Source organism: Pelophylax lessonae (assembly GCF_965119305.1).
Source record: "Pelophylax lessonae genome assembly, chromosome: 1".
Lineage (NCBI taxonomy): Eukaryota > Metazoa > Chordata > Amphibia > Anura > Ranidae > Pelophylax > Pelophylax lessonae.
In genome coordinates, this window is record NC_138768.1 from 820596695 (window position 1) to 820611017 (window position 14323).

At 42.1% G+C, this 14323-nt stretch overlaps 1 protein-coding gene across 8 annotated transcripts in view; it reads left to right on the forward strand.

The window, feature by feature from the left end:
* The window catches only part of REEP1 (receptor accessory protein 1), a 189918-nt gene that overhangs the window by 130121 nt on the left and 45474 nt on the right, over positions 1-14323 (forward strand). For 4 of the 8 annotated variants that reach the window (XM_082258547.1, XM_082258541.1, XM_082258544.1 and 1 more), the window contains one exon: positions 14121-14272. The exons of 1 other annotated variant lie outside the window; for it this stretch is intronic. In XM_082258547.1, coding sequence (XP_082114673.1) covers positions 14121-14272 — 152 coding nt within the window. The remainder of the gene's footprint in view (positions 1-14120; positions 14273-14323) is intronic. 3 more of the 8 variants (XM_082258542.1, XM_082258546.1, XM_082258545.1) reach the window with 1 other exon arrangement.

Consider the following 14323-nt stretch of genomic DNA (forward strand, 5'->3'; position numbering starts at 1 on the left):
GGTTGAGCTCCTGTTTACCTGGTTGGCTATAGTTTAGCCTTGGTAATTTATTTTTCGCTGTTCCCACCCCTCATGTTTAACACTGCTTTGGGACGTTCCAATGGAACTCTGCCCATCAATAAACAAAAGAGAAAATGTGAATTTTGACTTACCGTAAAATCCATTTCTCTGATGTTCATTGACGGATTCAGCACCCACCCCTTTGTGGAGTTGTAATTTTTCTGTCACTGCATGTAACACAACTGAGTACCTATAGCAGAGAGAGGGAGTATACCCCCTGGGATTGCCCATAGGCTTAGCCATACTTTTTTTCTGCCTAGTGTCCTACTCCTGTAGGGGGCAGTATAAACCGATGGTTAGGAAGATCAGGAGCTGTGTCCACCATTGACAATCAGAGTAATGGATTTTACGGTAAGTCAAAAATCCAATTTTTTAAAAAAAATGTAGCTGTATATCCCTTGCTACTATCATAATCTACCACCAAGGAGCAACCCAAAATAAATTCTCCTGCTCCAGATGATCACAATGTTGCCACATATGTGTATGTTATTTTTTATTTGTCCTGGTAGTACAGCCCAGAAAGAATGATGTGCATTTTGCTTCTGCCCAAAATATACTGACCATGACCTTTGATCCTTTGACCTAGGCACTAACCCTGCTACTGACCTAAATCAAACCTTGATCTAGCTATGTTTTCTTTTTTTTTATACACAGTTTTGGTTAGTTCTTTCTCCCTAAAAGGAGAGAGAGATACAGTGTATCTCTCCCCTCCATTCAGAGAGAAAAACACAGGGGCATGCTTCGTAGTGACTGATCACTGTGCTAGCCAATCAGAGGCTTTCAAAGCAATCAGGTGAGCCGGAACCAGGAGTTTCAGGTCCCAATGGTTAGTACGAGACCCGGGGCTCCCGGTGAGACTCTGATCTCTGTGCTGGGAGCACGCTGTGCAGTGAGCTCCCAGCACAGTTAAGCCTTAAAGGGTAACTCCACTTTCATGGGAAAAAAATAGCAAATAAAAAAAATAATATAGCGTATACAATTGCGACACAAGTCATATTGTAATTGAATGTTATTACAAATTACCTTTTCTTTCAATCTGCAGCCACTGTAATTTTCTGTTAAATGCAATGCAATATGGCTACCTGGAGGCGTTCTGTACACAGAATAAGTACAAAACACACCCCAGAAACATAATTTCCTTTGTTTGTTTGATTGGCTCACTGATTTTCCCAGAAAATCATGAACCCACCAACACAAATGAGGACAAGCAGGAAGTAGCTCTGATTGTGTCATATCACCGCTATAGAAAATCCATTAGAATAATTGTCACATATATATGGCTTGTCTAATGAACAATCCCGAATTCTAAATGAAAGCAGAAATAAAATTGCTAATAGGGCTTTGTAAATTGAAAACTGCAAAGCTATTATAGGAAAAAGGACTTGCCTTGCCTGTGTGATTTGAAGATTTACAGCAGAACATATTGAGAAGGTCATGCTATATAGTGCCTGACAACGTTAAGTGCTTCCTGGGATAGAGGCCAGTTCTCAGTATATTGCTTTATGACATTATATCAGAGAAGCATCAGCTAATTGTAGAATATTTTATCTGGTCAGTGCACAGTCAATGGTCCTTCTGCAATATGTCATTCATAAAATGTTATATATTAGGATTAGTCTTTGTAGAGCCAGAATCTGATTGCAGTATGCATATAATGCAGCATTTTTTATGCTGTTAGATAAGAAACAATGGCAATATACACTATATTACCAAAAGTATTGGGACACCCACCTTTCTAAACACATGAACTTTAATGGCATCCCAGTCTTAGGCCTGGTTCACACCTATTCATTTTATGGTGCGTTTTCAGTTTTGCAGAAACACTACAGTCCATTTAACATGGTTTCCTATAAGTCACGTTCAGATCTGTGCATTTTATGGAGAGGGCCAGGGATTTTTTTTTTTCTGCTTTTTGGGTCCATAGACTTCAATGGATCGAAAAAGTGTATTAAAAAACGCAAAATACACCTGGAATATGCAAACTGCAACCTGCATAGGTGTGAACCAGGCCTTAGTCCTTGGGTTCAATATTAAATTGGCCCACCCTATGCAGCTATAACAGCTTCAACTATTTTGGGAAGTCTGTCCACAAGGTTTAGGAGGGTGTCTATGGGAATGTTTGACCATTCTTCCAGAAGTGCATTTGTGAGGTCAGGCACTGATGTTAGAGAGAAGGCCTGGCTCGCAGTCTGCGCTCTAATCCATCCCAAAGATGTTCTATCGCGTTGAGGTCAGGACTCTGTGTAGGCCAGTCAAGTTCCTCCACCCCAAACTCCCATATCCATATCTTTATGGACCTTGCTTTGTGCATTGGTCCAAATCATTTGGTGGAGGGGGGAATTATGGTGTGGAGTTGTTTTTCAGGGGTTGGGCTTGGCCCCTTAGTTCCAGTGAAGGGAACTCTTAAAACGTCAGCATACCAAGACATTTTGGACAATTTCATGCTCCCAACTTTGTGGGAACAGTTTGGGGATGGCCCCTTCCTGTTCCAACATGACTGTGCACCAGTGCACTAAGCAAGGTCCATAAAGACATGGATAAGCGTGTTTGGGATGGAGGAACTTGACTGGCCTGCTCTCACCCTAAACCCAATAGAACACCTGTGGGAGGAATTAGAGCAGAGACTGCCAGCCAGGCCATCTATCCAACATCAGTGCCTGACCTCACAAATGTGCTTCTGGAAAAATGGTCAAACATTCCCATAGACACACTCCTAAGCCTTGTGGACAGTCTTCCCAGAAGAGTTTATGCTGTTATAGCTGCAAAGGGTGGGCCAACACAATATTGAACCCTACAGAATAAAACTGGGATGCCATTAAAGTTCAAGGCAGGTGTCCCAATACTTTTGGTAATAAAGTGTATGTGGATGAAAAACACACTGACCACACAGGCAAACTCATCTTGCCCTAATAATATTCCCACCGCCACTAGTCTTTCCTTCTTACTCTGCAATCAGTTATGTCCATGTGGACCGGGTAATCCAAAAATGTTTTCCTACCTTTATCACCAGATGCTTGTGGAGTTAGAACAAAATTGTAATATTTCTAAAGGCTCATACACACAGATCAAGAAAATGCCATGTTCAGATCCATATAGTGTTCTTTCTATGGATCTGAATGCACCTCTGTTATAGCCAATAGTGGTTGATTTACTAAAGTCAAATAGACTGTGCACTTTGCAAGTGCAGTTGCTCCAGAGCTTAGTAAATAAGAGGAAGCTCTGCTGACTTTCATCATCAAATCAGCACCATGCCCATAAATGCACATAAACATGCGTGTATATACCGTTGCATGCTGGATTTTTCTGCCACCTTCTGACAAGGTCCAGCATAATTGTGAGTGAATTAAATAAGTCTGGGTGCATGCTCTAATCACCTCTGTGCCATGCTTAATGGCTGATGGCATCCAAACAGAGGATAGGGTTAGTAGAATTCAGGGATTTGCCTAATAATTAATGAAACTGTCCACACAATAAAGAATGCTTGTTTTTATGACCTTCTGAATAAAATATGTTACATTTATGTTGGATAAAGTTTTTCATATAAATCTGGAGGAAGATAGATTTGTAATATTACTGTTTCTTTTTCCCGTATGTGACAATATCCTGGCCTTGGGCTTCTGTGTAAGTGTCATTTTGCATGCCTGTGCTGATGTTTTTGACATTTTTTTGAGAGTGTTTCACAAGGAATCTACAATGAACTGCAATTGATAGTCTGAAGTAGAGATTGTCAACTTATGAGTTAAATGGGGCCTCAATTGCAGCTCCTGACATCACCAAAGGGCTATATATAATGATTGAGAAGACCTAATAAAGGAAATGAGGGTCAGAGAGTGTGGACATACTATGTTTTAGGCTGGGTATATGCTACGGAAGGCAAAACAAAACTGGGAACATGTTACATGAGGCTAGTAGAGATCAATTATTACCCAAATCAACATAATGGCAGCTGCAGATCAAACTGAGGCTAAGATAACAGCTTCCTTGGCTGTAAAAGATAGGAGGTTTTAGTTTTTCTTTAAAGACTAGTTCGTGTTTATACCCTACAGCAGTGATGGCGAACCTTGGCACCCCAGATGTTTTTGGAACTACATTTCTCATGATGCTTCCCTACATTGCAGAGTGAATGAGCATCATGGGAAATGTAGTTCCAAAACATCTGGGGTGAAAAGGTTCGCCATCACTGCCCTATAGCAACCAGTCAGCAATTAGCTATATTTGAACTTGACTCGCTTAAGAAAATATAAAGGTTCCATTGTAGATCCCATTTAATTGCCACTAACCAGATTGGTTTGTCCTGATAAGCATGTCTGGTTTCTACTACATGCTCTTGCACTGTCTGAAAATATAACTGTTGTTTGGATAACATTCACTTGATGGTTTCCATGTGTGGTTTATGATATTTACTAAGTGGTTGTTGACACACTTACCAAGTTTGAAACCAATATGTATTGTTTGGTATCTGCTAACTAGGTGTTTTCCTCCATGCTCTTAACTCCATACCATTTTAGAACTGCCCAGAAACAACTTAAAGTGTAAGTAAAGGCAAAAAATGTATTTTGTAATACAGACTTACCTGTAAAATCCATTTCTTGAAGTACATCACGGGACACAGAGCCATAAATCATAACATATGGGTTATATAGCCACCCTTAGGTGAAGGACACTGGCAACCAATCAGAATTGATGCCCCCCTATATAACCCCCTCCCACACAGGAAGTACCTCAGTTTTGTAGCAAGAAATAAAGACTCCATGAAAGAGGGGAAGGACCTCTGTGTCCCGTGATGTACTTCAAGAAATGGATTTTACAGGTAAGTCTGTATTAAAAAATCTATTTTTCTTTTCGTACATCACAGGACACAGAGCCATAAAACATAACTTATGGGATGTCCCAAAGCAATGCATCTGAGGGGAGTGGAACACCAAATAATACCACCATCTGACCCCAAAAAAAGGATTACACCACTGCCTGCAGAACACTGTGGCACAATGCAGATTCCTCCTGGGTCCCAACATCCACTCGATAGAAACGAGTGAACGTATGCACCGATGACCAGGTCGTGGCCTTGCAAATCTGAGCAATAGAGGCTTGATGGCGATGTGCCCAAGAGGCACCTACTCCTCTGGTAGAATGTACCTTTACAGGAAAAGGTGGAACTTTCCCTACTAAATCATATGCCTTGGTAATAACCTGGCGAATCCAAAAAAAAGTCATAGATTTAGATGCTGCAAATCCGAGCTGTTTCCTGTAAGTAAAACATCAAGAGAATGCAAAAAACTTTTCCTCCTCTGAGTGAGGATCTGGAAAAAAGGAAAGCAGTATAATGTCCTGATTCAAGTGAAAGGCGGACACCACCTTGAGCAAAAAAACCGGGGTGTGGATGTAAAATCTACCCTATCTTGATGAAATATCAAGAATGGCTCTATACAAGAAAGAGCTGCTAGTTCCAAAACCCTTCTAGCTGAAGTTATTGCAATCAAAAAGACCAGTTTTCTGGTCAAAAGAACCAGGGGAAACTGCCCCAGAGGCTCAAAAGGCTGTTTTTGCAAAACTTTCAAAACCAAATTTAAGTCCCAAGGACATAATGGTGGCTTCACAGGCGGAAGCAAATGTAACCTTCCCTGGATGAAGGTCTGAACCAATGAATGGGAAGCGATCGGTTCCTGGATGAAAACCGATAAGGCTGAAATCTGCCCTTTGAAAGTGCTCAAGGCTAACTTTATATCTACTCCTGCTTGAAGGAAAGCTAGAATTCTCCCGATGATATAATTGCGGGGATGCCATTTCCTAGCCTCACACCAGGCAATGTAGGATTTCCAGACTCTGTAATAAAGGTTTCTAAAGACTGGTTTTCTAGCATTTATCAGTGTATGAACTGCAGGGCCAGATACACCCCACTCCTTCAAAACTAAGGCTTCAATAGCCAAGCCGTCAAATTTAGAGACTGTACAGCAGGGTGGAATATCGGACCTTGAGAGAGTAGGTCTGGATGCAGTGGAAGGGCCCAAGGGCTCGTCATTGCCAATCTCTGGATTTGTGCAAACCAAACACTCCTCGGCCATGCCAGAGCTACCAGAATCACTGGTTTCCCCTCTAGCTGGATTCTGCGCAATAGATGCGGTATCCGCTGCGCCGGAGGAAAGGCATATATCAGGGGATACTCCTCCCAAGGAGTCACCAAAGCATCCACTCCAATTGCGAGTGGATCCCTGGTCCTGGCAAATTTCTTCAACTTGTCGTTGAACCTGGATGCCAACAGATCTTCGTCTGGGACCCCCCCAGCGTAGGCAGATTGAGTGAAAAATCTCAGCGTGTAAGGACCATTCCCCCGGAAACATCTGTTGACGACTCAAAAAGTCTGCCTGCCAGTTCTCTATTCCCAGAATAAAAACTGCTGTCAGGCATGACACAAACTTCTCTGCCCAAGGCAGTGGGAAGTCCACCTCTTTCTAAGCTGACTGACTCCTTGTGCCTCCTTGATGGTTGATATAAGCCACAGCATTGTCGGATTGTACCCTGACAGGGTGACCCCGAAACCTGGATGTTCAGAATTTCAAAGCCCCGACTGACTGCTTGGATTTCCAAAATGTTGATGGGAGACTATTCTCTACCCAAGACCATTTCCCCTGGACAGTGACTTCCTCCAGAACCGCTCCGCACAGGGAGAGACTGGCATCTGTAGTGACTAATTTCCAAGTCACTGGAAGAAAGGATTTCCCTTTCTCTAGATTTCTGGTTAACAAGCACCAATTTAGACTCTGACGTACTCTTGGCACCAGAGACATGGGTCGGTCAAGAGACTGATCCTTTCTGGTCCAGGCAGACAGAATGTTGTTCTGTAAGGGTCTGGCATGGAATCGAGCATAGGGAATTGCCTCCAATGCGGACACCATCTTCTCTATTAACATCATGCAAAGGCGTATAGAAGGATATCTCAGCCTTACTACGGACCGAACCCGATCCTTCAGGTCTGTGACCTTTCTTGTTGGCGGGAATATCTTTGCCTGTGCTGTGTCCTCAAGAAGACCCAGATATTCCAGACGCTGGACCGGCTGTAATGCTGACTTTACCAGGTTCAATATCCAACCCAGACATTCTAAGAACTGTACTGTCTGATAAACATTTTGGCTTAGACCCGAAGCCGATTGATCTATTAGTAATAGATCGTTCACATATCCTATTGTAGATATCCCTCAGGACCTTAGAACAGCAAATACTGGAGCTAGAATTTCTGTGAAAACACTTGGAGCTGTGGCTAACCCGAAGGGCAGGGCCACAAACTGAAAATGAGGGTTCTCTATTGTAATCTTTGATGAGCCTGGAATATAGGCACATGGGGGTATGCATCCTTAATGTCTATGGATGCTAGGAATTCCTCTCCCTGCAAGGAGGCCACGACTGGATGAATTGAATCCATACAGAAAGGACGAACGTTCAGAAACTGGTTTAAAGCTTTGAGATCCAGAATAGGTCTCACATCCCCGTTTGGTTTGGGGACTACGAACAGGTTTGAGTAAAAACCCTTGAACTTTTCGTCCTACGGAACCTCTGTTATCATTTTTTAAAGCCTTCAGCTGGTCCAATGCCAGAAAGAGAGACCTTCTTTTTAGGGGATCTGTCTGTAAACTTGTCCTTATAAACTAGGGATCCGGGAACACCCGAAATTCCAGCTTGTACCCCTGTGAAATGGTAGAGATAACCCAGTTGTCTTGGATCGATTCCACCCAAACCTTTGAGAACTGCCGCAGCCTTCCCCCCACCCACGTGAGTGGGGGCTTAGTAGAAGACTGACAAACTCCTATAACTGCTACTACTAAAAACCTGGGCATTATCCACAGGACAGGTTAAACTCTTGTTAACCGCAGAAATAGAAGCATCCACAAAGGGTATATTTCATTTCTTAGTAAACTTTTTTACTCAAAAGGATACAATAATGAAAACCTTTTGGGAGGAAGAAAAATCCTATCAGGACGGTCCCAATCTTTATACATTTCTTGCTCCAAGAGCGGATGTATGGGAACGTCTGCAGACTATGAGTAGGACGCAATGAGCCTAGAGAGGAAAAAGAGACTTCAGCTGTCTCTAGGGGAGGAAATTTGTATCCAGTTCAGATCATTTCAGTAAGAAACTGAATAAACAATCTCTGGGTCTGAGAGGTAGATAGACTCCTCTGAACCTGACTCCCCAGAAGTGGAAACCTCAGCTTGACCTTCCATAGGGTCACCATCAGCTACTTGATCCACATCCTCTGCCCAATCCCAAACTGACTTAGGGGTTGGCTCAGGTGAGGGAGATATATCATGTTTCTTCCCTTGAGATGCTGCAATGATACCAGTAACCCTACCCTGAAGGCTGGCCAATGCCACAGCCAAGTCGTCCTTAGTGACGTAGGTTGCGGCAGAAGTACTAGGAGTAGCTACTATGCCTGACAACTGTAATGGCTCAGATTGGCAAGATGCCTCTGGCTCTTCAGGAGGAGTAGACACAATGGAAACATGGCTAGGACCTTCAAGACCTGACAGTGGTATCACAGTGCCTTTTCCAACTGTGCCCCCCGGCCCTTTTTCAGGCAGACATTGCTTTAAAGCAAGACAAACTTGAGGTACTATCTTGAAGTGTACTCAAGGCTAGTGCCAAGCTTATACAGCCTAATGCACACGGCATTGCTTATCCCCAGATACAGGACCTGTTTGTGACAGTAACATAAACCCACAGTGACTCACGCAACCCAGCTGCTGCTGCTCTGTGTTCCTTTCAGCCTATGACAGAGGCTAGTGTGTTGAAGACAGTTCCTTACAGAACGCACCCATTTATGCATGTGCGGCGTGGTACGGGGCGTCCACATGCGCGCCAATTGCGTTTGAACACACTCTCCATGTGGCGTACGCCTGTACTTATAGGCAAAGATTCCTGCGCGAATAGGCCTACGCCATAGACACGTGATCAAGGCAGAGATGAACATGCAGATGCTTATGCGCCAGGGCAAACACAACAAACATATGAGGTGAGAGCAGCTTAAGCTGAATCTTGTTTGTCACAGCTGATACTATTGAAGTGATCAGCTCAGGTTAAAACACAATGTGAAACAATAGAAAAAAAATGGATTTAAATCAAGCTTTGCAACAATTCCATAACAGTCTCAACAAGATGAAACTTGTAAGCATAACATCCACCTCATGGAGGGATACATATGGCACATGTCTGTTATTTTTTTTTAAAAGGAACAGTGCATAAATGTGTAGAAGAGAATAAAGGGCTAGCCGACTGCCTAAATGAATACTTCTGTTCAGTTTTTACAGAAGAAAAAGAAGGAGAAGGACCTCCACTTGAAAGGATGACTAATGAATCGTTTGATGCATGTGTCTTTACAGAGGAAGACGTTCTAAGATTGCTGTCTAAAGTGAAGACAAATAAGTCACAGGGTCCTGATGAGATACACCCAAAATTATTAAAAGAGCTTAGTGGTGAGCTGGCAAAACCATTAACAGATTTATTTAACCAATCATTAGTAACAGGAGTCGTCCCGGAAGATTGGAAATTGGCAAATGTCGTGCCCATTCACAAGAAAGGTAGTAGGGAGGAATCGAGCAACTATAGACCAGTGAGTCTGACATCAATAGTATGCAAATTAATGGAAACCCTATTAAAGGATAGGATTGTAGAACATCTTAAATCCCATGGATTGCAAGATGAAAAACAACATGGGTTTACTTCAGGGAGATCATGTCAAACAAATCTTATAGATTTTTTTGACTGGGTGACTAAAATAATAGACGGTGGAGGTGCAGTAGACATTGCATATCTAGATTTTAGTAAGGCTTTTGACACTGTCCCACATAGAAGACTTATCAATAAACTGCAGTCATTGAGCATGGACTCCCATATTGTAGAGTGGATTAGGCAGTGGCTGAGTGACAGACAACAGAGGGTTGTAGTCAATGGAGAACATTCAGAACAAGCTCAGGTTACCAGTGGGGTACCTCAGGGATCTGTACTGGGACCAATTTTGTTTAATATCTTCATAAGTGATATTACAAAAGGCCTCTATGGTAAGGTTTGTCTTTTTGCTGATGACACAAAGATATGTAACAGGGTTGATGTTCCTGGAGGGAAACGCCAAATGGAAAAGGATTTAGGAAAACTAGAAGAATGGTCAGAACTCTGGCAACTGAAATTTAATGTGGATAAGTGCAAGATAATGCACCTGGGGCGTAAAAACCCAAGGGCAGAATATAGAATATTTGACACAGTCCTGACCTCAGTATCTGAGGAAAGGGATTTAGGAGTAATTATTTCAGAAGACTTAAAGGTGGGAAGACAATGTAATAGAGCAGCACGAAATGCCAGCCGAATGCTTGGATGTATAGGGAGAGGTATAAGCAGTAGAAAGAGAGAAGTGCTTATGCCGCTGTACAGAACACTGGTGAGACCTCACTTGGAGTATTGTGCGCAGTACTGGAGGCCATATCTCCAGAAGGATATAGATACTCTAGAGAGAGTTCAGAGAAGAGCTACTAAACTAGTACATGGATTGCAGGAAAAAACTTACCAGGAAAGGTTAAAGGACCTTAACATGTATAGCATGGAAGAAAGAAGAGACAGAGGGGATATGATAGAAACATTTAAATACATAAAGGGAATCAACTCGGTAAAGGAGGAGAGCATATTCAAAAGAAGAAAAACTACCACAAGAGGACACAGTTTTAAATTAGAGGGGCAAAGGTTTAAAAGTAATATGAGGAAGTATTACTTTACTGAGAGAGTAGTGGATGCATGGAATAACCTTCCTGCAGAAGTGGTTGCTGCAAATACAGTGAAGGAGTTTAAGCATGCATGGGATAGGCATAAGGCTATCCTTCATATAAGATAGGGCCAGGGACTATTCATAAGGATTCAGATATATTGGGCAGACTAGATGGGCCAAATGGTTCTTATCTGCCGACACATTCTATGTTTCTATGTTTCTATAAAATATTTACAATTTGCAATTATGCCTGTAAGGTTTGCTGAATAAGTAAATATTTTAAAATGGACTCACCAGTCCTGCCACAGGATTCTGTTTTGAAACAGGAATCCAATCTTCACCCATCACGGCGAGCTTTGTCTTGGCGACCTTCAAGGACTGGGTCCCCTATATAAGAGGGGCCACGGACTTGTACCTGTAGAGCACCCTGAACGGAGCGTCTTTGGGATTTGGTATTCCAAGGGTCCAAATCCCAGGGTGCAGCTCCTAAGGACAGCATTACAGGCAAAACCTTGTATCTGCTTCCCGAGGCTCTGGTACCATCTTTGTAGTCCATTGACTGTTTTGGATGGGTCTGAAAGCTTAACCCCTTAGATTCAATGATCTTCTATCGGGTTAAACAGCATATCTTCTGTCTTCTTTGAAGAGAAAATTAGAAAAATGTGGAGAGACTCTCCACAGTGACCATCACCTTTAGACACTGGCGAAAAAACTGTATGGGAGAGATTATATAGGGGGGCATCAATTCTGATTGGTTGCCAGTGTCCTTCACCTAAAGGTGGCTATATAACCCATACGTTAGGATTTATGGCTCTGTGTCCCGTTAAGTACGAAAAGAAACCTTATTTTTAGGTAAGAACCCCCGTCAGTTTTTATTGCTGTCTGTGCCCCCGTTAAGGAGATTCCCCTCTATTTGTTCTGTGTACCATTATCATTGAAAGTAAAAATAAAAGAAAATCCCAAATTTTGGATTTTCCTCAGAAAAGTAATAGAGGGGAAATCTTCCAATGGGGACACTAGTTCTGGTGACCCAGGTGTCCCCAAGGAATTCCCTTATTTGTTGGAATTTCCTCTTCCTGTTTGGCTATGGGACAGGAAGTGAAGGGAAATCTCCGTAATGGGACATAGATGGCAAAAAAAAAAAAATCTGATAGGGGTTATAACCATCAATTACTCTATCCAAAATGGAAAAAAAAAAAAAAAAAAGTTTTGCCTATAGTTCTACTAACTGTTAGCATTAACACTCAGTCCTCTCTTACTGGAAAATAGTATACCAAAAGGTACAATTAATAACTGGCCTTTACATCGGGGCTATTTTTCAGCTAGGGGCATAAAGTTACTAGCAGTTGAAATCAAGCTATAAAAATGGCAGAGGTTTTAACGCTCACAGTAGCATAATTATACTCTCAGCAGTCCACACTGCTGCTATGGGGTCTGGGGTGGGAGGGGGGTCCCATTAGAGAAGGTGTTGAAGCAAACATTTGACTGTGAAGTTTCCAGCCGAAAGGGCTAGATGTACAGGAGTACTTATCAGAACCCTGGCTAGTCCTAAATCCCTCTCTGTACATTAAAGCTGTCTTTGCAATGTTACATTTTTGCTCTAAGAACCTCTGGTACTGCCCAGCCAACAGAAAAAATAACCTGTATGACTAATTCAGTCGAAAATCCCAGTGTGCCCCCTCAGCTGAAACCAGTTGGAATTTTGTAGGTCTGCAAAAGAGCCAATTTTAAAGAAGTTTGTATTAAAGATCTAGAGTAATTGTATGCAGGAAGAATAACACTTATGTAATCATATAAATATAGCAATTGGTATAATTATTACTTATACAACTCGTATTTCTTTTTTTTTTTTTTTTACTAACTACTAGATTGCCTCTTTCAGCACTTGCTTGTTTTACGTGGTGGGAGGGCTTAGATTTTACATTAAGGCCCTGAGATCTCAGACCTTATATGCTGATAAAGACTGGTAAGCACATGACAGCAGACTAGCTAACTGGAAAATGAAAGTTTAAAAGTAAATTCCCTACACTGCTGCCCCCCCCCCCCTCTTAAAAGTCCCATCCACAGATACATAAGCACTGGTCTGTAGTGTGTACAGACTATGCTGATAGCTATCCTGTTGTCTGTCCTTGAGGTTGGCATACTTTATGTAAAAATGGAGATAAATTCTGCAATATTTATAGTACCTCTGCTTCAACAGTGTGATGCGCATGTGGTCCCTCTTCGACGTCGGGATCTTCTCCCCGGCTTTTTACCAGGTGCCGGTCTTCAGCCATCTTGATTGGTGCACTGAGGCAGTACATGTCTTTTGTACAATAAAGAACTTACCTGCTCATTTTTATTTTTAAATTTTAGACTTCAGTTCCACTTTAAGATCAATATCACCGTATTGTCACAGTTGACATTGCCAGGTACCACAGTGAGAGGTTGCCAGGCAGCCCTAGCAAAGTTTTGCAATGGGGCCCCATGATAAGTAGTTACACCCCTAAACCCTACTTCATCTTATCCAAATTTCAGAAAAGTTTTAGATGGTCTCCACTGGCCAGGGTATTTCTTATAGAGCCAAGACCACTCTTTGAGGGACTCTACCTCTTGTGGGACTCTACCCCTTGTTTCACTTCAAACCTCAGCTATAGATTTATGACGTTAGTCTCACAGTCCCCTAAAAATCCTAGCCTGGTTTTAGACTTTAGCCATTTCATATTTTTCAGACTGTAACTTCCCATTTCCCTCTCTAGCAATCTGCTGATCTGTCAGCAGACCATTGATGAACATTTTAGCAAAAATATAACCCAGAGTTTAAAAATTAGAACCAGCACCATTATCAAAGACAAACCTCCATGACCCAGAACTGTCCCTGAAAATGAGGGACAGACAGTAATGATGTAAACTTTAGGTAGAGCATATTAGCAAATCTGTAACCCAGAACTATGCCCCTTTTATTACATCATTTCAGCTTATATAAAAATCACTTGAAAGTGGACCTAAAGTCAGTTGCTTTTAGGGCTGTTGGGCCACAGTTGCTGTCATTTAAAAAAAAAATACCACCCCCCCCCCATCCGAAACACACTTTTCACTATTAATATTTGATTAGCGCATGTTGGTTGGTTGTTGCAGTGTCCCTTGCTAATGCCAGTGCCCAGTTTGCATACCCTTTGTAATGCCGTGTAATGAGAGTGGTCTGTCTATGGTTTGGTTAATATATGTTGTTGCTGTGTTCACTAACCGTAGAACACTGTTAATTATTTTGCAATGCAGTGAAAATAGTGTTTCATGGTGATATTTATTTATGCTGTGTAGCTTGATGTGGCCTTAGTGAGTGAGGTAGACATGGATCAGACAGAGGTGGCCAATACCACAACCCATGAGGTTCAGGAGGTGATTTCAGATGAAGAAGATGATGGGATAGTTTTCCTGGAAAAACCCACCATATACAAACCCCCTCGGCGGAAGGAAAGGCCTGTGGAGGTATGGGAAAATGATGGTCTGTTTTACATCAAGTGCTCTTTGCTACATGTA